The sequence below is a fragment of the Nomascus leucogenys genome, chromosome X, assembly GCF_006542625.1.
Source record: "Nomascus leucogenys isolate Asia chromosome X, Asia_NLE_v1, whole genome shotgun sequence".
NCBI classification, from domain to species: domain Eukaryota; kingdom Metazoa; phylum Chordata; class Mammalia; order Primates; family Hylobatidae; genus Nomascus; species Nomascus leucogenys.
Genome location: NC_044406.1, coordinates 67,940,664 through 67,965,752, shown reverse-complemented (window position 1 = coordinate 67,965,752; position 25,089 = coordinate 67,940,664). Strand labels below are relative to the sequence as shown.

The window sequence follows — 25,089 nt, the reverse complement described above, 5'->3', positions numbered from 1 at the left end:
TGGTTTAAGCCCCATTTACCAGATCCCCTCTGACAAATTTTTAGGTTGTTTTCAATTTTCCTCCATAACAAACCGTGCTGCAGAGAACATTCTTTTATGTATCTTTGGGTGCCTGTGGAAGCATATCTTTGGGAACAATTCCTAGAAATTGAAATATGGGTCAAAGGGTTTACACATTTTGCATTTTGATAATTATTGTAAAATTGACTTCCAAAATTTTTGATACTAATTTAGACTCCCACAGAGTGTATGAGAGTACCCATTTCAACGCATCCTCATGGATACCGAATATTAAGTGGTAAAACCATTTAAATCACTGCTGTAAAAGGCATTTTTTTCTCTGTAGAAAATGTTTTTGGTTTCGAAGTAAGGGATGCATAATTTTTAAATACAAAGCTAGAGATTTTAGTTTTACAAAATATTAGTTTTTTTTTTTTTTTTTACTATTTGTGTAGCCCCAACTGAATACTGAATAACAGTTGTTATTATTTGATCTGTCATACTGAAGCAGTTACTTTTGAAGTCATGTAAAAGTTGCATTTTCTCTAATGCTTACCAGATTGGGGGATAGTTTGACAGCTGCTTTGTTGAAATCAGCAATTAAGTAATATGTGTGTATATGTTAACCAGCAAGCAAATAGAGTATGTATTATGCCCTGGAAAAAATATATATCAGCTGGGCGTGGTGGCTTATGCCTGTAATCCCAGCACTTTGGGAGGCCAAGGCGGGCAGATCACTTGAGGTCAGGAGTTCGAGACCAGCCTGACCAACATGGTGAAACCTCATCTTTACTAAAAATACAAAAAAAAAGCCAGGCATGGTGGCAGGCACCTGTAAGCCCAGCTACTCGATAGGCTGAGGTAGGAGAATTACCTGAACCTGGGAGGTGGAGGTTGCAGTGACCCAAGATTGTGCCACTGCATTCCAGCCTGGGCGACAGAGGGAGACTCCATCTCAAATTAAAAAAAAAAAAGAAAAAAGAAAAAATATATATCTGTTATTTTAACAAATAAGCCTTTAGTATTTCTTCTAAAAGAGTCCACAGATGCTGTGGAACGTATTTGTTCAGGTACAAATGCATTCCATAGTAATAAAATATTGTTACTTTTTTACGCTGCAATCCCAAATATTTTCTGAGTTTAAGCTTTTAAGATCTTTTGTAGCTTAAAAGCAGTTCTCCCTACCCTCCATACCCATGTAACAACCAGTTTCATTTTTTTTTTTTAATTTATTATATTATTATACTTTAGGTTTTAGGGTACATGTGCACAATGTGCAGGTTTGTTACATATGTATCCATGTGCCATGTTGATTTCCTGCACCCATTAACTCGTCATTTAGCATTAGGTATATCTCCTAATGCTGTCCCTCCCCCCTCCTCCCACCCCACAACAGTCCCCGGAGTGTGATGTTCCCCTTCCTGTGTCCATCAGTTTCACTTTTATCAGTTAAAATTTTTCCCCAGCAATGAATGTTAGTTATTTGGACTAAGTGGGAAATATTATATGGTCTATTGTGACATATATTATTCTTAAAGTGTAACTTTTGAAATTTGTCTTTTCATGTATATATACATTGCTCTTAGTCTTTGCTGATAGTTTAAGTTGATATACTAATGCTGAAATAGCTTTAAAGACTTTTCAATTTTAAAAGACATTTTTAAAAATACGCTATATCTGTTAGGGGGAACTTTTTCCCTCTTGTTATTTTTATTTTTGCTTATTTTTGTAAACTCAGAGGACCCTGAGCACCATTTATAGTGGTACTTCAGTGCTCTACCATTTGGATATAATTAATATAGTTAGTGCTGTATTAACCAAATACAGGAGCAGATAAAATATGTTTATACTTACAATGATGTCATTTTATCTTCCTATAAGATCAGCACTTTAAAGGGATTAACTATTTACTTAAATTGATCACATTTTCAGTTTTGTTATATATTAATTGTGTTATTTTTCTATTTATTTTTGTAGGCCCTGATTTTGTTGTTTGTGATGAAGGCCATATTCTAAAAAATGAAGCATCTGCTGTTTCTAAAGCTATGAATTCTATACGATCAAGGAGGAGGATTATTTTAACAGGAACACCACTTCAAAATAACCTAATTGAGTGTGAGTTAATATCTCTGATTATGCAGTAGAATATCGGTATTTCCTCAGATATATTTTTGTAACTTTACCATTTGCCATTCTTCTACATATTCTAGTATAGTCCTAGACCATGATCTACATAGGTTCATCTTAGTCTTCTGTGAAAGAATAACATACTTTTCAAATGAGATGCTTTATAAATATGAGTGGTAAAATACAGTCAAGAGATAACGCCATTGTGAATGTTCATATATAAATATGGAATGTGAATTATTGCAAGACTATCAGAAGTCTTAATGATTGCTTTAGAAAGTACATAAGCATATGTGATTACTCCAGATAATTTTAAGGGGATATTCCAGTTTTGGGGCATGTACTGTCAAGAAATCAAAAAGAAATGGGAACTGTGAACATTTTAGTAAAGTGGAGATGAGAGAAGGAGAGGTTTACTGAATCCATGGCAGGACAGTTTGCTGAGGCTAAAGGTAGTTGATGTGAACCTAGGGAAGTGACTTGTGAATTTCCCTTATTTTCATATGTCTGTGGTGACACTAAAGAAGGGAACATGAGATTATTCAGCAAGTAACAAATTGAAATTTCTTGTTATAATCTCTCACTTTTTTTTCCCACTGTAATGGCTTTTTGTTATTTTCCTCTGTGTTACATTCCTTTAGTGTATTTATGGTAACTTTTTGCTATTGTATTATTTGTAATACTAGTCATTTCACTTTAGCTTATACTTTATGTTTGTTTTTATCTGTTCCAGTTTTCCTCTTTTCTGTTCTATTACCCTATTTATAGAAATGCTGTTTCATATTGTGGTCCTATATAGTATGGGACAAGTGATGGCTCTATTAATTTTTACAAAATGGGTTAGTCTTTCAAAATACATTAGTAATTAATTTTTTTTTTTTTTACTATTTGTGTAGCCCCAACTGAATACTGAATAACAGTTGTTATTATTTGATCTCTCAAATATTATTTGATTATTCTGGTAATGAATCAGTTAATATAAATTAACTTGCATAGTAGCTTATTACCTCCTATTTATTGTTTTGACTTAGTATCTCCTTTCTTCACAAAATAGCCTCGCTGACCATAAAATCATGGTTAGATTAACGGACCACTTGTTTTATACTTCATATCTCTTATAAAGAATAGTGAGTTTGAATAAAATGTCCTTAGGTATTTTTAAAAAACATTCATGTCTAGTATTTAGGGATGGTTTTTACTTCAATTTTCTCTCTCGTTTTGGTAATTCACTTGTAGATCAGACTTACAACCATGTTTATTCTACACTTAGCTTGATTTTCTTTATAGCTTAATTCTAATGCATGTGTTTTTGACATGAGCATTTCATTGGGGAATTTTTCTAAGTCTTTTTAACCATTGTTAATGTTGTTAATGAATAATGTCTTCTCTCTTAGATCATTGTATGGTTAATTTTATCAAGGAAAATTTACTTGGATCCATTAAGGAGTTCAGGAATAGATTTATAAATCCAATTCAAAATGGTCAGTGTGCAGATTCTACCATGGTAGATGTCAGAGTGATGAAAAAACGTGCTCACATTCTCTATGAGATGTTAGCTGGATGTGTTCAGGTACAAATATGTTCCATAGTACTAAAATATTCTTACTTTTTTATATAACAATCCCAACATATTTTCTGAGCTTAAAGTTTAATAATTTTGTGTTTTCTTTTCCGCTCTTTCAGTAGATAGTTTTACAGTTATATCTGCTTGCATTGTCTTCAAAAATTTCTGCTGCATTCAACTTTTAAAAAAGAAGTTCCACTGAGAAGTTTAAAACGTAGTTAATTCATTTGCCAGGTGTAAAGCCTCATATCTTACTATGTTAATGTTTAGATTTTTCATCCTTAAGATAGGGAGTTCCTTAAGAGGAACATAGCTACTATAATGAAGTTCCTATGCTCACCCTAATTCTGTAGTACAGTATTATAAATCTCACTTTTTTGAAATGGTTATAGGAAAGGCCAGTATGAATTAAGAGAGGAGCCACTTTTAAAGTAATCCTAGAGAAACAGTTTTGTTACTTTCAAGTATATATAATAACCTGAACAGACTAGTGGTGTCGTTTACATACAGATTTTCAGTGAATCTATATTAATGAATGGATAAGTGTCTAGAGACTGAGCTGGCAGTTAATAGATCTCAAGATATGCACTTTCTCTGCGGACGTTAGGTACTGATAATAGCCTCAAAGATGTTTTAACAAATGAGACAGGCTATTTTGGTTGGATATACAGTTTGCCCTCCATATCTGCAGGTTCTGCATCCATGGATTCAGCCTACCATGGATCAAAAATATTTTTTTAAAAAATAGATAAAATGGACAGAGGCTAGGTACAGTGGTGCACACCTGTAATTCCAGCACTTTAAGAGGCCAAGGTGGGAGGATCAACTTGAGCCCAGGAGTTCAAGGCTGCAGTGAGCTAAAATCATGCTACTGCACTCCAGGCTGGATGACAGAGCAAGACCCTGTCTCTAAAAAAAAGGTTTTAAAAAATTAGGCAGCCACGGTGGTGCGCACCTATAGTCTCAGTCACTTGGGAGGCTGAGGCAGGAGGATTGCTTGAGCCCAGGAATTCAAGACTGCAAGCTAAGATCATGCCACTGTACTTCAGCCTCAATGATAGAGTAAGACCCTGTCTCTTAAAAAAAAAGAAAATAATTAAGAAAAAAATGGATGATTGTGTCTGTACTGAACATGTACAGACTTTTTTCTTGTCATTATTTCCTAAACAATAGAGTATAACAACTATTTACATAGTATTTATATTGTGTTAGGCATTATAAGTAATCTAGGGATGATTTAAAGTATATGGGAGGATGTTTATACATTATATGCAAACACTACATTATTTATATAAGTGACTTGAACTTTCATGGATTTTGGTATCTGTGGAGGTGGGGTGGGTTCTGGAACCAGTCTCCCATAGATACTGAGGGATGACTGTACTTGCCATTATTATAAGGAGTAGTTGTTCCATTTGGTCAGGTTGGCTACATGTGCTAGCAAGTACTCTGTTTCTGTATTGCTGCTACTACCCAGGCAGCATTTTTCTTTCTGGTTTAAGGAGTAATTTCTATTTAGCACATTGGTGTTCTATTTTTCTATTCTTAAAATAAAATTGTTTCAAGAGTACTTGTAGATGGGTTGCTTTCTTAATTGGGCAAATATTCCCTCTAAAATTATATGTTATTGTTTGACATATTAGCATATCCTTCTCAGAAGCCAACTCAGACGGCATTAGACTTTGATTCCTAGGTTTTACTATACGATTAAAGCAAGTCATTTTGCCCACACTACCTACTACATCCCCTCCATACCTTTTGTTATTTTTTTTTTCTGTACAGAGAAGACTATTTTGAAAACTTAAATTGCTCACTTGGTAATGTAATTGCTTCAATTTAAAACCTACCTGGTGTGTTGCAGTATCTTTTTACCAGTGTACCATATTGTAGAGTCATATGAAATACATTGTATAGATAATTGTGGGTTTAGAAAGGGTAAATATATTTAAGAAAATGTTTTCTTATATGTTTAGTGCCTATTTATGTGTATATTTCAGTTATAAGCAATGAGAACCTGTAGTTCATTCCTGTTAAATATTTAGATTAATTTTCATTATCTTTCTTGTTAATTACAGAGGAAAGATTATACAGCATTAACAAAATTCTTGCCTCCAAAACACGAATATGTGTTAGCTGTGAGAATGACTTCTATTCAGTGCAAGCTCTATCAGTACTACTTAGATCACTTAACAGGTAACCAATACACCTTGTTGATTTCATCTTCTCTATAAAGGCATTCTTTTTCCAAAGAAGACTATTCCAGTCATCTTACTATGTCTGTTGTTCTTTTTCAGTTTTGCATTTGAATAAAATGGGTATGCTTAAAAGCATAAAATATTTCTAATTAAACACTGATGCTGTCAAAATTAAAATCAAGAAGCAAACTGATGAAAAAGATATACAGCACATATGAATAATGCCCTTAATTTGTAAAGAGCTTTTATTTCAGAAAAATTATGAATGTGAATAAATCCATAACAGAAGATATACAAAATTCCAGAGTATTTTTTAAAAAGTATTAATAATAAAAGGCGTGTAAGTTAAATTCATGAGTTTGTTTCTCAGTTATTTAACTAACAAAGGTTGAAGGCAAAAGTAAAATAGAAGGCAAGGCATGTAGTATGCTTAAAATACACCAAATGCTAACAGAAGTTGTTTTCTGGGTACTTTTGTTATGAAGACCTTCTAGTTTATTTCTTGTATTTTCCTATGCTTTAAAATAGTACAATGAATAGCTTTTGTTTTACCATCAATAAGCTTTGTGTGTGTGTGTGTGTCTGTGTCTCTCTGTGCCTGAAGATGTCTGTCTTCACACAACAAAACCTAAATCTTTGGACTGGAGTGAGATTTCTTACTTGTTGATCACTTATTCTGGTACCTTTCCCCAAATGATATTACACATTTAATTAGGAGATACAGGTTAGAGTCTGCTCTTTGGCCCATTGTGAATACAGTAATTGATCAAAAAAGTAAAGGAGGATGGAGGTATGTACACACATATTAAAATGATAATTATAGCTAAAGTGGTACTCTTTTTGTAATAGCAGTGCATCCTAGAGAGTAAAATATGATGGTTCTCAAGAAACATTCTGCTGGGGAAAACAGTATTTGAATCTTAGTGTTTTATGGAACTGCTTTTTTGCTTTTATAAAAGCAATTTTTGTATTGACTTTTGGAAGAAAATCAGTTCCAATAAAGCACACATTTTCATTTGTATATCTATCAGAAGCTGGTAGATTTACTATACTATTCTGTTTTGAATAATAACAATTGCAGGCATAATTAAATAACCAAACAGTTATCCCAATGAGAGAGTTGCTGTATAGTTTAAGAGACGGATGTTCAGATCTGTCTTTAATTAATCTCTGAGTGATAAGGAGTAATAAATTTGGCCATTTAATATTTTTTCCTTTTAAAATGTTTTATATTAGGGAAAATGCTCACAATAGTGTTTTCAGGTTTTATAGAATTGGTTGTCTTTAATAACCAATCATAGGCTGGGCATGGTCGTTCGTGCCTGTAATCACAGCACTTCGGGAGGCCGAGGTGAGAGGATCACTTGAGCTCAGGAGTTCGGGACTAGCTTGGGCAGCATAGTGAAACCTCATCTCCACGAAAAATCAAAAAATTAGCCGGGTATGGTAATGCACACCTGTAGTCCCAGCTACTTGGGAGGCTGAGGCAGGAGGTTTGCTTGATCCTGAGAGGTCAAGCCTGCAGTGAGCCATGATTGTGCCACTGCATTTCAGCCTGGGCAACAGAGCACTACCCTCTCTCAACAACAACAACAACAACAATCAATCAATCAATCAATCACATATGGTAACAGCTCAGGTATAGATGTTAAGCTCTACTCTTTTGGTTGACCTCATGGAGGTAGATAGAATGATAGATACCCGAATCTGGGAAGTATGTGTGTGTTGAGGGAGGGATAGAGAGAGGTTGGTTAATGGGTACAGACACGTAGTTAGATAGAAGGAATAAGTTCTACTGTTTGATAGCAGAATGGGGTGACTATAGTTAACAACAATGCATTGTATATTTCAAAATAGCTAGAAGAGAGGACTTGAAATGTTTCCAACATATAAAAATGATAAATACTCAAGGTGATGGATACCCTGAATACCCTGACTTGATCATTGCATATTCTATGCATGTAACAAAATATCACATGCACTCCCAAAATATGTATAAATATGTATCAATTTTTAAAAATTTTTAAAAACTTACTCTTTTTGAGAGCAATGCAATTATTTAAGAATTCAGGGGGCTTTGCTTTATTCTTTGTGACTATCATTGATAGGAGTAAATATCTAAAGCACTAATTGCCATAGCTAAAATCTAAAACATATGATTGTTAAATTATCACCTGGTACTATGAATCTTTAAGTTTCAGGGTGTGGGGTTTTCCCCTTACCAAATGCAATATTACCCATAGAGTAGAATAACCTAAGTTAAATAGCCTCTTTGAAAAACATTCATAAAAGGCCAAGTGGGTTATATGAATAACTACTCTGTCTTGATTCTCAGTACAAATCTTCAAGTATTTCTCTTGAAATATCACCTGCCTATTTTACTTGCATTTAAAATGTTTGGTATTTTATCTGTTAAATATTCCAGAAATTTTTTGTTTCTACATTAGGCTTTTTTAGACTGTGGTTACTTTTAAGAAGTTCACCCAAATTTTGTTTTTAACATTAGCAGCAATTTCATGTTAATTTTAGTGATAATTTATAATACTTGCAGAATGAAAGTCCTAAGGAACTGGCTTTTAAAGAATATGGAGGAAATCTAAAATCCTCTTAATTTTTCTTAGTTTTCTTTTTTTCAGTGTAATTCTATGGTTTGCCTTTTATTGTAAGGTATCAGAAGTTTATAATAACATGTAAGCCTCTGCAATTTATTAAACACTTAAGGTTTTATAAGCATGTAGATACTTAATTTTTTAATAACTAAATATTAGTCTGGCTTTAAACTTAATATTAAAATCCACACGCTGTCTTATTTTGACAACTGTGCAAAAAATAGAACACAGGAAAAGATAGCCCATGGAATGTGAGAAAATATTGCAAAACATATATCTGATAAGGGATTCACATGCAGAATATAGTTATCCCTTGGTATATGTGGGGGATTGGTTCTAGGACCTGCCTGTGTATACCAAAATTTGCTCATACACAAATCCCGCAGAACCTGCATATATGAAAAGTCAAACGTAGATTTCACATTCTGCGAATACTGTATTTTCAATCAACATTTGATTGAAACAAAGTCTGTGTATAAGTGGACCCGTGTGGTTTATACCTTTGGTGCACAAGGGTCAACTGTATGTAAAGAACTCCTACAACTCAACAACAAAGAAACAGTCTGTTTCAAAAAGAAGCAAAGGATTTGAATAGACATTTCTCTAAAGAAGATATACAAATGGCCAATAAGCACATAAAAAAATGCTCAACATATCTACTCATTAGAGGAATGCAAATCAAAACTACAGTGAGATACCATTTCACACCCATTGTGGTGGCCATTATAAAAAAAAAAAAAGGAAAGTAAGTGCTTATGAGGATGTGGAGAAAGTGGAACCCTGTACATTGCTAGTAGGAATGTCAGATGGTGTGGCTACTGTGGAAAAACATTGTAGTAGTAACTCAGAAAGTTAAACATAGAATTACCATTTGATCTAATAGTTCCACTTATAGGTATACCCAGAAGAATTGAAAGCAGGAACTCAAACAGATACTGGGACACTTATGTTTATAGTTGCATCATTCATAATGGCAAAAAAAGGTGGAAGCAACCCAAATGTCCGTTGATGGATGAATGGATAAACAAAATGTGGTATGGACATACTTCAGTGGAATATTAGCCTTATAAAGGGGGGAAATTCCGACATTTGCTACCACGTAGATGAAGCTTGAAGACATTAATGCTAAGTGAAATATATCAGACACAAAAAGGCAAATACTGTATAATTCTGCTTAAAGGTACCTAGAGTAGTCAGACTCTATGAGTAGAAAGTAGAATGGTGATTACCAGGTTCTGGGGGACGAAGGGAATGGGAAGTTACTGTTAATGGGTACTAAGTTTCTGTTTGGAATGATTAAAAAGTTCTAGAAATAGAGAGTGATGATGTTTGTACAACATTGTGATTATACTTAATGCCACTCAATTGTGTACTTAAAAAGTAGTTAAAACTAAATTTTTTATTTTATTTTATTTTTATTTTACTTTAAGTTCTGGGATACATGTGCAGAACGTGCAGGTTTGTTACATAAGTATACATGTGCCATGGTGGTGTGCTGTACCTATCAAGCCATCATCTAGTTTTCAAGCCCCACATGCATTAGGTATTTGTCCTAACGCTCTTCCTCCCCTTGCCCCTCACCCCCCGACAGGCCCCAGTATGTGATGTGCCCCTCCCTGTGTCCATGTGTTCTCATTTAAAACAGTAAATTTTTAAAATGTATGTTTTACCAGAATTTAAAAAGTACCCCCAAATGGAGCACAGTAATATGCTTTTGTCTCTAAAAATGCATGGACCCAAGTGCCGCTCTTTAGAGATTGATTCAAAAGGTCTGGAGTAGGGCCCATGCATCTGCATTTTTATGAGCCCTACAGGTGATTTTGATGGACCATCAGCTTAAGAACCATTGCTCCAAATTTTTTTCTTTGGTAAGGGGTGAGCTGAGGCCTGAGATGAGTGAACTAGACAAGGGGAACATGGAAAAATGACACTGAAATGTTAACTTTGGTGGTTTTCTCTAAGTGGTGGAAATATTCTTTTGTATCTTACTTGTTATATACATTTCTGCAAAATTACAAAATCCAAGAAATATACATATATGTAAAACTTCCATAATCAGAAAAATACTTTAAAGTTTCGTTTTGTTTTTAATTGACACATAGTAATTGTACATATTAATGGGTACAGAGTGATATTTTGATACATGTATACATTATGTAATGATAAAATTAGGGTAATTTAGCATATCTGTCACTTCAAACACTTGTTATTTCTTTGTGATGAGAAGATTCAAAATTCTCTCTTCTAGCTATTTTTTAAAATTTTATTTCTTTTAATTAAAAATATTTAAACAGTTTTTATATAGAGAGATGGGGTCTTGCTATGTTGCCCAGGCTTGTCTTGAACTCCTGGGCTCAAGTGATAATCCCATCCCAGCCTCCCAAAGTGCTGGGATTACAGGTGTGAGCCACCATGCTCGGCCTCATCTAGCTATTTCAATAAGTTATTAAGTCAAATTGAGTGTTTAAAAATATTACGACTAACATTGGAATAGTGTACTTCAAGCTGGGAAAAGAATGTATAATAGTAATTTCCAAATGTGGTTGTACTGTCAGAATCACCATTAAACGCAGAACACTACTAAATTTACAAAGATAAAATGATACTAAGTGTTTCTGAGGCTACAGAGAAATGGGCCCTCTTGATGATAACATAAATTGGACAGTAATTTGGAAAGGGACATCAAAATTAATTTCAATTGTAAGTTTTTTTCCAAAGGAAGTGGTCAGAAATGTAGGCAGAGATTTATATTAAAAGATGTTAATCTCAGGGTTTGTTTCAAAGCTTAGTTTTCTGGCTACAGAAATAGCAATGTGTGTTCATTGTGAAATATATATGAAATATTGAAAGGCACTAATACAGTAAAAACTACCTATAGTCTCATAAACCAGAAGTTGGAACTGCTAGTTATTTAATATTTGATATCTTGCTTTCCAGTTTTTAAAATGTATGTGTGACACTTAAATGTCATAAACACACATGACATAAACACACAATACATATACATTGTGTTTATATACTATATATATATATATATATATATATATATTTTTTTTTTTTAATGGCTGGAATTATATTATCCAGCTTGTGACCTAAAGTGAACTGTTACTTGTTGTGGCATTATTTATAATAATGAAAAATTGAAAATTAACCCAAATCCTCAACTTTCGGGGATAGTTTATATTATGGTATATCACCATAATCTAATAACATGCAGGAAGATACATTAAATATTATAACATGGAATATCGTGTGTTAATATTTAGGAATATATAGAATATATTATGTAATAAAGATGAAATAGTACCCATTTCTGTGAAATAAAAAGGATATGTATGAAAATGCATAGCAAAGTGATCAAAAAGATAATGCCACAAAATATTTTTTAGTATACACTCTAATATTTTCAAATTAGTAGAATTGTGTTTATAATGTGTGTTAAATTACCTCTTCAAATTTGGCTCTATCCCCTTCTTTCTGTTTTGATATGACATTTATCAGCTCTTCTTACTCCATCAACCGTGTCTCTTAAGATCTCTTCCACATTCCTGATCATTTTAACTCTGCTGCATTAAGTTAGTATATTCTGACATATCTTCCAGCTAAGTAGTTTTTCTCTTTGGTGTGTGTCTTATGCTATGAATTTAATTGAAATGCAAAACTCAATGGCTTTCTCCTGAGGTCAGGAACAAAACAAGGATGTCACTTTTGCCTCTTATATTTAACATTTTCTAGAGGTTCTGGCCAGAACAATTATACCAGAAAACTAAAAGTATGCCACAGTGTCATGGAAGGGGTAAAACTATTTCAATTTGCAGGTGACATGATATTATATAGAGAAAAAATTTATTGTTTTAAGTTTTGTGGGTACATAGTAGGTGTATATATTTATGAGGTACATGAGATATTTTAATGCAGCCGTACAATGCATAATCACATCAGGGTAAATGAGGTATCCATCTCAAGCATTCATCCTTAAATGTGTTTACAAACAAGTCATTTATATTATTTTATTTATTTTAAAGTATACAGTAAATTATTGTTGCCTGTAGTCATCCTGTTCTATAAAATATTAGCTCTTATTCATTCTACCTAACTATATTTTTGTGCCCAATATCCATCTCTCCTTTCCCCCTGCCCTGCTACCCTTCGCAGCCTCTATTAACTATTGTTCTACTTTTTATCTCTGTGAGTTCAGTTGTTTTAAATTTTAGCTCCTGGACGGGTATGGTGGCTCATGCCTGTAATCCCAGCACTTTGGGAGGCCAGGGCAGGTGGATGGCTTAAGGGCAGGAGTTCAAGACCAGCCTAGCCAACATGGTGAAACCCTGTCTATAAAAAAAAAATACAAAAGTCATGGTGGCATGTGCCTTTAATCCTGGCTACTTAGGAGGCTGAAGCAGGAGAATTGCTTGAATCTGGGTGGCAGAGGTTGCAGCAAGCTGTGATCATGCCACTGCATTCCAGCCTTTGTGACAGAGCTGCCTCAAAAACAAAAAACAAAAAACTTAGCTCCCCAAAATAAGTGAGAATATGTGAAATTTGTCTTTCTTGCTGTTTCATGTTGTTTGAAATGACAGGATCTCATTCTCTTTTATGGCTGTGTAGTACCCCATTGTGTACATGTACCATATTTTCTTTATTCATTCATCTGTTGATAAACTTTGGGTTGCTTCCAAATCTTGGCTGTTGTAAACAGTGCTGTAACAAACATAGGAGTGCCAGTCTCTTCAATATACTGATTTTCTTTCTTCTGAGTATATATCCAGCTGTGGGATTGTGGGATCATATGGTAGCTCTGTTTTTGCTTTTTTGAGAAACTTCCAAACTTTTCTCCATAGTGGTTGTACTAATTTACGTCCCCAACAGCAGTGTATGTGGGTTCCCTTTTCTCCACCTCCTCGCCAGCGTTTGTCTGTCTTTTGGATAAAAGCCACGTTAAAGGGTGAGATGATATCTTGTTGTAGTTTTGATTAGCATTTCTCGGATGACCAATGATGTTGAGTACCTTTTCTTATACCTGTTTTCCATTTGCATGTCTTCTTTTGAGAAATGTCTACTCAGGTCTTTTGCCAATTTTTTAATTAAGTTTTTAGAATTTTTTTCCATTTGACTTGTTTCAGCTCCTTATATATTGTGGTCATTAATCCCTTGTCAGATGGGTAGTTTGCAGATATTTCCTCCCATCCTGTGGGTTGTCTGTTCACTTTGTTGGATTGTATTCTTTGCTATGCAGAAGCTTTTTAACTTGATATGATCCCATCTGTCCATTTTTTTGTGTGTTGGTTGTTTCTGCTTTTGAGGTATTACTCAAGAAATCTTTGCCCAGTCCAATGTCCTGTAGAGTTTCACCAGTGGTTTCTCTTAGTGATTCCATAGTTTAAGGTATTAGATTTAAGTTTTTAATCCATTTGAATATGATTTTTGTATACGGCAATAGATAGGTGTCCAGATTCATTCTTCTGTGTACGGATATCCAGTTTTCCCAGCACCACTTACTGAAGAGACTGTCCTTTCCCCAGTGCATGTTCATGGCACCTGTGTAGAGTACGCGTTCACTGTAGGTGTGCGAACTTGTTTCTGGGTTTATTATGCTGTTTCATTGGCCTATGTGTCTTTTTTTTTTTTTTTTTTTTGAGACAGAGTCTCGCTCTGTTGCCCAGGCTGGAGTGCAGTGGTACAACCTCGGCTCACTACAAGCTCCGCCTCCAGGGTTCACGCCATTCTCCTGCCTCAGCCTCCCAAGTAGCTGGGGCTACAGGCACCCGCCACTGCGCCTGACTAATTTTTCGTATTTTTAGTAGAGACGGGGTTTCACTGTGGTCTCAATCTCCTGACCTCACGATCTGCCTGCCTTGGCCTCCCAAAGTGCTGGGATTACAGGTGTGAGCCACCACGCCTGGCCGGCCTATGTGTCTTTTTTATGCTAGTTCCATGCTGTTTTGATTACAGTAGTTCTGTAGTATACTTTGAGGTTATGTAATGTGATTCCTCCAGTTTTGTTCATTTAGCTAAGGATAGCTTTCACTATTCTGGGTCTTTCGTGGTTCCTTATAAATTTCAGGATGGTTTTTTCAATTTCTGTGAAGAATATCATTGGTATTTATTTCATAAGGATTGCTTTGAATCTGAAGATTGCTTTGGGTGGTGTGGACATTTTAACAATATTGATTCTTTTGATCCATGAACATGGAATGTCTTTCCATTTTTTGGTGTCCTCTTCGATTTCTTGCATCAATGTTTTTTATTTTTCATTGTAGAGTTCTTTTACTTCTTTTTTTTTTTTTTTGAGGCAGAGTCTCTGTCACCCAGGCTGGGGTGCAGTGGTGCGATCTTGGCTCTCTGCAACCTCCACCTCCTGGTTTCAGTGATTCTCGTGCCTCAGCCTCCCGAATAGCTGGGATTACACGTGTGCACCACTGTGCTCTGCTAATTTTTGTATTTTTTTTTTTTTTTTTTTTAGAGATGAGATCTCTTTATGTTGCCCAGGCTTGTCTTGAACTCCTGGGCTCAAGGGATCCTCCCACTTCAGCCTCCCGAAGTGCTGGGATTACAGGTGTGAGCCACCTCACTCAGCTGATTTCCATAAACTGAGCCATCGTTGCATCCCTAGGATAAATCCCACTTGGTCATGATGAATGACCTTTTTAATGTGTTGCTCAGTTTGTTTTGCTAGTATTTTGTTGAGGCTTTTTGTATGAATGATCATCAGGAATATTGGCCTGTAGTTTTCTTTTTTTGATGTGTCCTTGTCTGGTTTTGGTATCATTGTAATACTGGTCTCAGAAAGAATTTGGAAGTATTCCTTCTCTATTTTTCAGAATAGTTTGAGGAGGATTGGAATTAGTACTTCTTGGAATGTTTGGTAAAATTCAGCAGTGAAGGTATTAGGTACTTGGCTTTTCATTTTTTTATTTTTCTTTGGGGGGTGGGGTTGGGGCTTTACATGCCATAATATGTTTATTTTATTTTATTTTATTTTACATTTTCATTTTAGGTTCAGGGGTACTTGTGCACATAAATTGGGGTAAATTTACCCATACCTGTACCCCTGAACCTAAAATGAAAATTATTTAGGTAAATTGGGGTCTCTAGGTTTTCTTTGCTTTGGAGACTTTTTTTATTACTTTGACCTCATTACTTGTTATTGGTCTGTTCAGGTTTTGGATTTCTTCCTGGTTCAATCTTAGTAGATTGCATGTGTCTAGGAATTTGTCCATTTCTTCTAGGTTTTCCAATTTATTGGCATATAGTTGGTCATAGTAGCCTCTAATGGTCATTTAAATTTCTGTGGTATCAGTTTTAATGTCTCCTTTTCCATCTCTGATTTCATTTATTTGGGTATTCTCTCTTTCTTTTCATAAGTAGTCTGGCTAAAAGTTTGTTGACTTTGTTTATCTTTTCAAAAAACCAAGTGTTTGTTTCATTGATCTTTTCTACTTTTCTACTTCTCTTGCTTTTCTACTTCTTTAAGATGCATTGTTAGGTTGTTTATTCAAAGTTTTTCTACTTTCTTTGATGTAGGTGCTTAGAGCTATAAACTTCCCTCTGAGTACTGATTTCACTGTATCCCATAGGTTTTTGGTATGTTGTGTTTCCATTATTATTTGTTTCAAGAAATTTTTAATTTCTTTTTCAATTTCTTCACTAACCCACTGGTTATTCAAGAGCATATTGTTTACTTTTCATGTGTTCATATAATATCAAAAATTTCTCCTTATTGGTTTCTAGTTTTAGTTCATTGTGGTCAGAGAAGATACTTGATATGATTTCAATTTATTAGAATTTTAAATACTTTTTTTTGGCTTAACATACGGTGTCTCCTTGAGAATGATCCATGTGCTGGGGAGAAGAGTAAGTATAATGCAGCCATTAAATGAAATATTCCTTAAATATCTATTTTGTCTATTTGGTCTGTAATGCAGATTAAGTCTGGTATTTCTTTGTTGATTTTCTGTCTGGATTATCTGTCCAACACTGAAAATGTGGTGTTGAAGTCTCCAGCTATTATTGTACTCGGGGCCTATCTCTCTCTCTCGCTCTAATAATGTTTCCTTTGTATATCTGGCTGCTCCAGTGTTGGGTGCATATATATTTAAAATTATTATATCCTGGCTGGGCGTGGTGTCTCACGCCTGTAATCCCAGCACTTCGGGAGGCTGAGGTGGGTAGATCACTTTGGGTCAGAAGTTTGAGACTAGCCTGGCCAACATGGTGAAACCCTGTCTCTACTAAAAATACAAAAATTAACCGGGGGTGGTGGTGGGTGCCTGTAATCCCAGCTACTCTGGAGGCTGAGGCAGGAGAATCGCTTGAATCTGGGAGGCAGAGGTTTCAGTGAGCCAAGGTCCTGCCACTGCACTCCAGCCTGGGCAATAGAGGGAGACTCTGTCTTTAAATAAATAAATAAAATAATTATATCCTCTTGCTGAACTTACCCCTTTATTAGTATATAGTGACCATTTTGTCTCTTCTTACAGTTTTTATCTTGAAATCTATTTTGTCTAAGTATAGTGACTTTTTTATAGGCTCTTTTTTGGTTTCCATTGGCATGGAATATTTTTTTCATCCCTTTATTTTAGTCTATGTATATTTTTACAGGAGAAGTGTATTTCTTGGTAGGCAACTGACCAATGGCTGTTGTTTTTACATCCATTTGGCCAGTCTTTGTCTTTTGATTGTTGTTGTTATTATTATTATTATTATTGAGACAGAGTCTCGTTATGTAGCCCAGGATGGAGTGCAATGGCGCAATCTCTGCTCACTGCAACCTCCGCCTCCCAGGCTCAAGCTATTCTCCTGTCTCAGCCTCCCAAGTAGCTGGGATTACAGGCACATGCCACCATGCCCAGCTAATTTTTGTATTTTTAGTAGAGACGAGGTTTCGCCATGTGGGCCAGGCTGGTCTCGATCTCAGGACCTCAGGTGATCCGCCCACCTCAGCCTCCCAAAGTGGTGGGACTACAGGTGTGAGCCACCGTGCCTGGCCCCTATTATTATTATTTTGAGACAGAGTCTTGCTATGTCACTCAGGCTGGAGTGCTAATTTTTGTATTTTCAGTAGAGACAGGGTTTCTCCATGTTGGCCAGGCTGGTCTCAAACTCCTGACCTCAAACCAGTCCATGCGCTTTGGCCTCCCAAAGTGCTGGGATTACAGGCGTGAGCCACCGTGCGGAGGTTTTAATGGCGACCATAATGTTTTAATTACTTTGCTTTGTAATATAATTTGAAACCAGGAAATGCCTCCAACTTTGATTTTCTTTGTCAAAATTGTATTCACTATTTGAGGTGTTTTGTGGTTCCATACAAATTTTAGGATTGCTTTTTCTTTTTTTCAAGGTGAATTTCTTTGGAATTTTGATGGAGATTGTGTTGAATCTGTATGCCACTTTGGGTAGTATGTACATTCTAACAGTATTAATTTTGCTAATACACAAACGTAGACTATTTGTGTTCAATTTCTTTCATCAGTGTTTTTCAGTTTTCATTGTACAGATCTTTCACTTCATTGGTTAAATTTATTCCTAAGCATTTTGTTTGTTTTCCTACTACGATAAATGGCATTGTTTTCTTGATTTCTTTTTCTGATTATTTTCGTGTAAAGAAATGAAACTGAGTTTTGTATGTTGATTTTTGTAGCCTCCAATGTTACTGAATTTATTAGTTCTAATAGTTTTTTAGTGGAGTCCTTAGGGATTTCTATATATAGGATCATGTCCTCTGCAAACAAGGATGATTTTAATTCTTTATTTCTGATTCGTTGCCTTTTATTTGTTTTTCTTGTCTAATTGCCCTTGGTAGTACTTCCAGTACTGTGTTAAAGAGAAATGATGAGAGGTGGGCATCCTTGTCTTGTTTCTGATCTTAGAGGTAAAGCTTTCAGTTTTTCCCCATTGAGTGTAATATTACCTGTGGGGTTTCATAAATGGCCTTTATTGTGTCGAGGAAATTTCCTTCTATAACTATTTTTTTCTTTTCCTTTTTTTTTCCTTTTTTTTGAGACGAGTCTCACTCTATCGCCCAGGCTGGAGTGCAGTGGCGTGATCTCGGCTCACTGCAATCTCCACCTCCGGGGTTCAAGCAGTTCTCTGCCTCAGCCTCCTGAGTGGCTGGGATTACAGGCACCTGCCACCATGCCCAGCTAATTTTTTTGTTTTTTTAGTAGAGACGGGATTTCGCTATCTTGGCCAGGCTGGTCTTGAACTGACCTCGTGATCCACCCGCCTTGGCCTCCCAAAGTGCTGGGATTATAGGCGTGAGCCACTGCGCCCAGCCTTCTATAAGTATTTTGTTGAGAGGTTTTATCATGAAAGGATTTTGAACTTTGCCAAATGCTTTTTCTGCATCTATTGAGATGATTATGTCGTTTTCATCTTTCATTTTGTTAATGTGATGTATCACATTGGTTATTTTGCATATGTTAAAACAACCTTGCATCCCAGGAATAAATTCCACTTGGTCCTGGTGTATAAACTTTTTGATGTGTTGTTGAATTAGGTTAGTTAGTATTTTATTGAGGGTTTTAATATCTATGCTCATCAGTGATACTGGCCTATGGTTTTCTTTTCTTTCAGCATCTTTGTCTGCCTTTGGTATCAGGGTGATGCTTACCTCACAAAAAGAGTTTGGAAGTATTTCCTGTAATTCTGTTTTTTGGAAGAGTTTAAGAATTGGTATTCATTGTTTTTTGAATGTTTGGTAGAATTCAGCTTTGAAGCTATCTGGTTCTGGGTTCTTTTTTGTTGGGAGGTTTCTTTTATGACTACTTATTTCTTTTTCTTAATTTTATTTTTAATTTAATTATTTTATTTTATTTTATTTGAGACAGAGTATTGCTCCGTCACCCAGGCTGGAGTGCAGTGGTGCGATCTCAGCTCACTGCAACCTCTGCCTCCCTGGTTCAAGCAGTTCTCTTGCCTCAGCCTCCCAAGTAGCTGGGATTACAGGCGCCCACCACCATGCTTGGCTAATTTTTTGTATTTTTAGTAGAGACAGGGTTTTGCCATGTTGGCCAGGCTGTTCTCGAACTCCTGACCTCAGGTGATCCACTTGCCTCGGCCTCCCAAAGTGCTGGGATTACAGGCGTGAGTCATCTTAATTTTATTCATATAAATTTATGGGGTACATGTGTAATTTTGTTACATGGATATATTATAGTGGTGAAGTCAGGGCGTTTAGTGTATCTACAGAATAATGTACATTCTACCCATTAAGTAGTTTCTCATTCACTCTTCCGTTTCCCCCCACCCTTCCAAGTCTCCATTGTCTATCATTCCACACTCTACATCCATGTGTTCACATTATTTAGCCCCACTTACAAGGGAGAACATGACACTATTTATCTTTCTGTGTCTCAGTTGTTTCACTTAAGATAATGGCCTCCAGTTCCATCCATGTTACTGCAGAAGACATGCTTTTGTTCTTTTTTATGGCCAAATAGTATTCCACTGTGTATATATACCACGTGTTCTTTATTCATCTTTTGATAGACACTTAGGTTGATTCCATAGCTTTGCTATTGTGAATAGTGCTACAATAAACATATAAGTGCAGGTATCTTTTTTTTTTTTATCTTTTTGATATAATGATTTCTTTTTCTCTTGGTAGATACCTAGTAGTGGGATTGCTGGATCAAATGTTAGTTCTATGTTTAGTTCTTTGAGTAATCTCCATACTGTTTTTCATGGAGTTTGTGCTAATTTACATTCCCACCAATAGTGTAAACATATTCTCTTTCCTCCGCATCTTTGCCAACATTTACTTTTTGACTAATAATAGCCATTCTAACTGGGGAAGATATGTCATTGTGGTTTTGATTTGCATTTTTCTGACGTTTAGTGATGTTGAGAATTTTTTCATATGCTTGTTGGCCATTTGTTATATCTTCTTTTGAAAAATGTCTATTTATGTCTTTTGCCCACTTTTACTTGTTTTGTTTTTACTTGTTTTGTTGTTTTGTTTTTACTTGTTTTGTTTTTTGTTGTTGTTTGAGTTCCTTGTAAATTCTAGATATCAGTCCCCTGTTGGATGTCTAGTTTGGAAATATTTTCTCCCATTCTGCAGATTGTCTGTTCACTCAGTTAATTATTTCTTTTGCTGCTTTTTATGTAAGCCCCATTTGTCTGTTTTTGTTTTTGTTGCTTTGCTTTTGAGGTCTTAGTGATGAATTATTTGCCTAGGCCAATGTCCAGAATGATTTTCTCTAGGTTTACTTTCTCTAGGTTACTTCTCTAGGTTTACTTCTAGTATTTTTATTGTTTCAGCTTTTACATTTAAGTCTTTAATTGATCTCGAGTTGATTTTTGCATATGGTTAGAGATAATGGTCCAGTTTCATTCTTCTGCATATGGGAATCCAATATTCTTAGAACCATTGATTGAAAAGTATCCTTTCCCCAGTATATGTTTTTGTTGACTTTGTCAAAGGTCAGTTGACTGTCAGTATGTGTCTCTATTTCTGTGTTCTGTATTCTGTTCCATTGATCTTTGTTTCTGTTTTTATACCAGTACCATGCTGTTTTGGTTACTGTAGCCTTATAGGGTAATTTGAAGTCAAGTAATGTGATACCTTCAGCTTTGTTCAAGAATTAATATTATTGGCCAGGCACGGTGGCTTACGCCTGTAATCCTAGTACTTTGGGAGGCTGAGGCAGGCGGATCACTTGAGGCCAGGAGTTCGAGACCAGCCTGGCCAACATGGCAAAACCCTGTCTCTACTAAAAAAAAAAAAAAAAAAAAAATTAGCTGAGCACGGTGGCAGGCACCTGTCATCTCAGCTACTCGGGAGGCTGAGGCAGGAGAATGGCTTGAACCCGGGAGGCAGAGATTGCAGTGAGCCGAGATCGCGCCACTGTACTCTAGCCTGGGCAACAAGAGCGAAACTCCATCTAGGAAAACAAAAAATTAATATTATTAAAATGACCATACTACCCAAAGCAATCTACAGATTCAAACCTAACTCTATCAAAATACCAATGGCATTTTTTATAGAATTAGAAAAAACAATCCTAAAAGTCATATGGGACCAAATAAGAGCCCAAGTAGCCTCAGTCTCTTTATTTGTAATTGGTCTGTTGAGGCTATTTCTTTTTTATTCAGTGTTGATATATTATATGTTTGTAGGAATTTATTTCCTGTAGATTATTCAATTTCTTGGTATATAATTTTTCATACTAGTTCTTTATGATCCTTCTTTATTTCTGAGGCATTGGTTGTAATGTCTTCATGTCTATTTTATTTATTTGAGTCCTCTCTCTTTTTTCTTAATAGGCTAAGGGTTTGTTGGCTTGGCTTATTTTTTTCAAAAAACCAACTTTTCCCCCTGTATCTTATCTATTTTTGATTTACTAATGCTTTGATCCTTATTTCCTTCCTTCTGCAAGCTTTGGGTTTAGCTTATTCTTTTTCTAGCTCCTAGAGGTATAAAGATAGATTCCTTATTTGAGATCTTTTTTTGATATAGGCATTTATCATTAAAACATTCCTCTTATTACTAAAGTATTTAACCACATTCAAATGAAATTAGAAACCAATAACTGAAGGAAAGTTTAAAAATTTATAAATGCATGTAAATTAAACAACATACACCTAAATAACCAATGGACCAAAGAAGAAATCACAAGGGAAATCAAAAAATGCTTAGAGGTTAATGAAAACAAAAACACAGGGTACTAGAATATGGGATATAACTTAAGTAATACTTAGAGAGAAATGTATGGTGGTCAATACCTGTATTAAAAAAGAAGAAAGATCTCAAATTTATTATCCAACCTTCTACTTTGCAAATTAAACCCAAAACAAGCAGAAGGAAGGAAATAATAAAGAAATATGAGGAACAGAAAAACAGTAGGGAAAATCATTGAAACCAAAAGTAGGTTCTTTGAAAAGATTAACATAATCGACAAACCTTCCTTCACTTACAAAGTAATGAAAAAAAAGGCACAGCTAAAATAAGGGCCGATTACAGTGGGTCATGCCTATTAATCCCAGCCTTTTGGGAGGCCAAGGCAGAACGATCTTTAAAGCTAGGAGTTTAAGAACAGCCTGGTCAACAAAGCGAGACCCTGTCTCTACAAAAAATAAATAAAAAGAATTAGCCAAACCTAGTGGCATGTGCCTGTAGTACCAGCTTTTGGGAGGCTGAGGCAGGCAGATGGCTTGAGCCCGCAGGAGTTCAAGGTTGCAGTAAGCTATGATTGCACCACTGCACTCCAGCCTGGGTGACAGTGTAAGATCCTGTATTCAAAAAAACAAAAACAGAAAGAAAAATGACCTAAAGTAAGGAATGAAAGAGTATCACTACTAACCTTACAGAAATAAAAAGAATTATAAGTGAATATTGTGAACAGCTGTATGCCAAGAAATTATATACCTCGTTTTCATAGCAGTGATTTCTGTTACACAATGGAAATAACCTCTATCAGGCAAAATAATACTCAGCAGGTTTTTATGCATTATTAATGTTTCATATCACTATTAAATTTTCTCTCATTCATTCATGGAGGCAAAATTTGCTAATTATTTAAACAACTTACGTTGTTTAAAACCGTGGATAGGAAAATATGTTATTGCTTAAATGCTGTTTTTTCCTTTTAATCAGTTTTGTTCTTTTGCATATTACCTTCTTGATAATTTTATTTTATTAATGAAACGTGCATTCATTTTCTTTATGTTTTATAGGAAAATGATAATTCTGTTGAAATTATTCTGGATAGAGCAAAGCTAATATTTACATTTTATACATCAAAAACATAATTTTTGGAAGGTCTTTTTTTTTTTTTTTTTTAAGAGACAAGGTTTTGCTCTGTCACCCAGGCTGGAGTGCTGTGGTGCAATCATAGCTCATTGTAACCTCAAACTCCTGGGCTCAAGTGATTCTCCCACTTCAGCCTCCCAAGTATCTAGGGTATCTAGGGCTATAGGTGTGTGCCATCATACCTGGCTAATGTTTTTGGTTTTTTTTTTCTTGGTAGAGATGGAGTCTCGCTGTGTTGTCCAGGCCTGTCTTGAACTCCTGGCCTCAAGCGGTCCTCCTGCCTCAGCCTCCCAAAGTGCTGTGATTACAGGTGTGAGCTACTGTCACTTGCCTAGAAGTAATTTTTTTGAGTGAGCATAGTTGGGGAGAGTCAGTAAAGGACTATCTGCATGGAGCGAAGTTTATAACAGGAGTTTGTAATCTAGGCTCCATGGATAGAATTTAGGGGATTATATGTACCTGGATAAGAAAAAAATTATACATTAATTTCCCTTAACCTCTAGCTAAAGCAGCAGCATTTTTCCCAGTGATGAATAGAGGCAACAATCTATAGTAGTGTTAGTGATAATGATGACTTTGTTACCAATAGAAATCAGAAATATTTTTACATGTTGTTCCTGATACCTCAAAATCATTTATGTTTATCAATACTTCAGAATTTTAGGTATTTATTAAACCTGTGCATATTTTGTTACTTAATGCATTAATTTTAAAAAGCACATATTTCTGTAGTACAAATTCTTTAATATTTTGATAATTTCTATATGATGGGTTTCTTTTGTAATCCTATTTATGTGTTTCAAAACGATATTCTAAGACAATTTATAAGCTTCTCTACACTGCCAAAAGAGTTTATGTCACAAGTAAGATTAAAACTCCTAATCTAGAAACGTGGTTGATGTAGACAATTTTTGTGTCTTTAACCATATTTCTTTTGATCAGGTGTGGGCAATAATACTGAAGGTGGAAGAGGAAAGGCAGGTGCAAAGCTTTTCCAAGATTTTCAGATGTTAAGTAGAATATGGACTCATCCTTGGTGTTTGCAGCTAGACTACATTAGCAAAGAAAATAAGGTAAGTCAGGTAACTTAGTTTAAAAGCATCTATTGGAAGCAGAATAAACTTTAGAAGAAAAATTGACCTACAGACTGTATATTCAAATTTTCTGTCGCTTTGTTCTATTCTGTGTCTTATTTCTAATTTCTGTATGTCTTGCATGTATTATGATTTTAGGAGTGTTAAATGTTATTTTATTGAGCCCATTTTAAAAAACTTTTTATTTTGAAATAATTTTATGCTTATAGAAAAGTTGCAAAAATAGTTCTGAGAATTCCCCTATACCTTTGACCCAGTTTCTTCTAATATCAGCATGTTGCATTAGTATAGTAAAGTTATAAAAACTAAGAAATTAACTTTGGTACAATACTATTAACTAAATGGCAGACTTTATTTGGATTTCTTCAGTGTTTTTACTTATGTCTTTTTTGTTTTCCATGATCCAATCTAGGACCTCCCATTGCATTTAGTAAGCATATCTGTCCTGTCTTCTTTGTCTACTAAAATCTATAATAGTTCCTCAGTCCTTCCTTAGCTCATGCCAATTAACTTATTCTTAAATGAACATCATTATAATTTCCAATATAAGTTGAGATATTCTATTAAAATAGTGGTCATTTTTTTTTTCCTCTAGGGTTATTTTGATGAAGACAGTATGGATGAATTTATAGCCTCAGATTCTGATGAAACCTCCATGAGTTTAAGCTCCGATGATTATACAAAGTAAATACTTCTTCGTGCCATCCTGTATTGACAAAGTTAAAACCCCTACTTGCTGATTGAC

At 35.1% G+C, this 25,089-nt stretch overlaps 1 protein-coding gene across 7 annotated transcripts in view; it reads left to right on the top strand.

Annotated features, from left to right (window-relative positions):
• Positions 1-25,089, top strand: part of ATRX (ATRX chromatin remodeler) — a 296,672-nt gene that overhangs the window by 177,801 nt on the left and 93,782 nt on the right. For all 7 annotated transcript variants that reach the window (XM_030807617.1, XM_030807624.1, XM_030807622.1 and 4 more), the window contains 5 exons: positions 1,978-2,115; positions 3,522-3,697; positions 5,767-5,884; positions 24,193-24,323; positions 24,940-25,028. In XM_030807617.1, the coding sequence (XP_030663477.1) occupies positions 1,978-2,115; positions 3,522-3,697; positions 5,767-5,884; positions 24,193-24,323; positions 24,940-25,028 (652 nt within the window). The remainder of the gene's footprint in view (positions 1-1,977; positions 2,116-3,521; positions 3,698-5,766; positions 5,885-24,192; positions 24,324-24,939; positions 25,029-25,089) is intronic.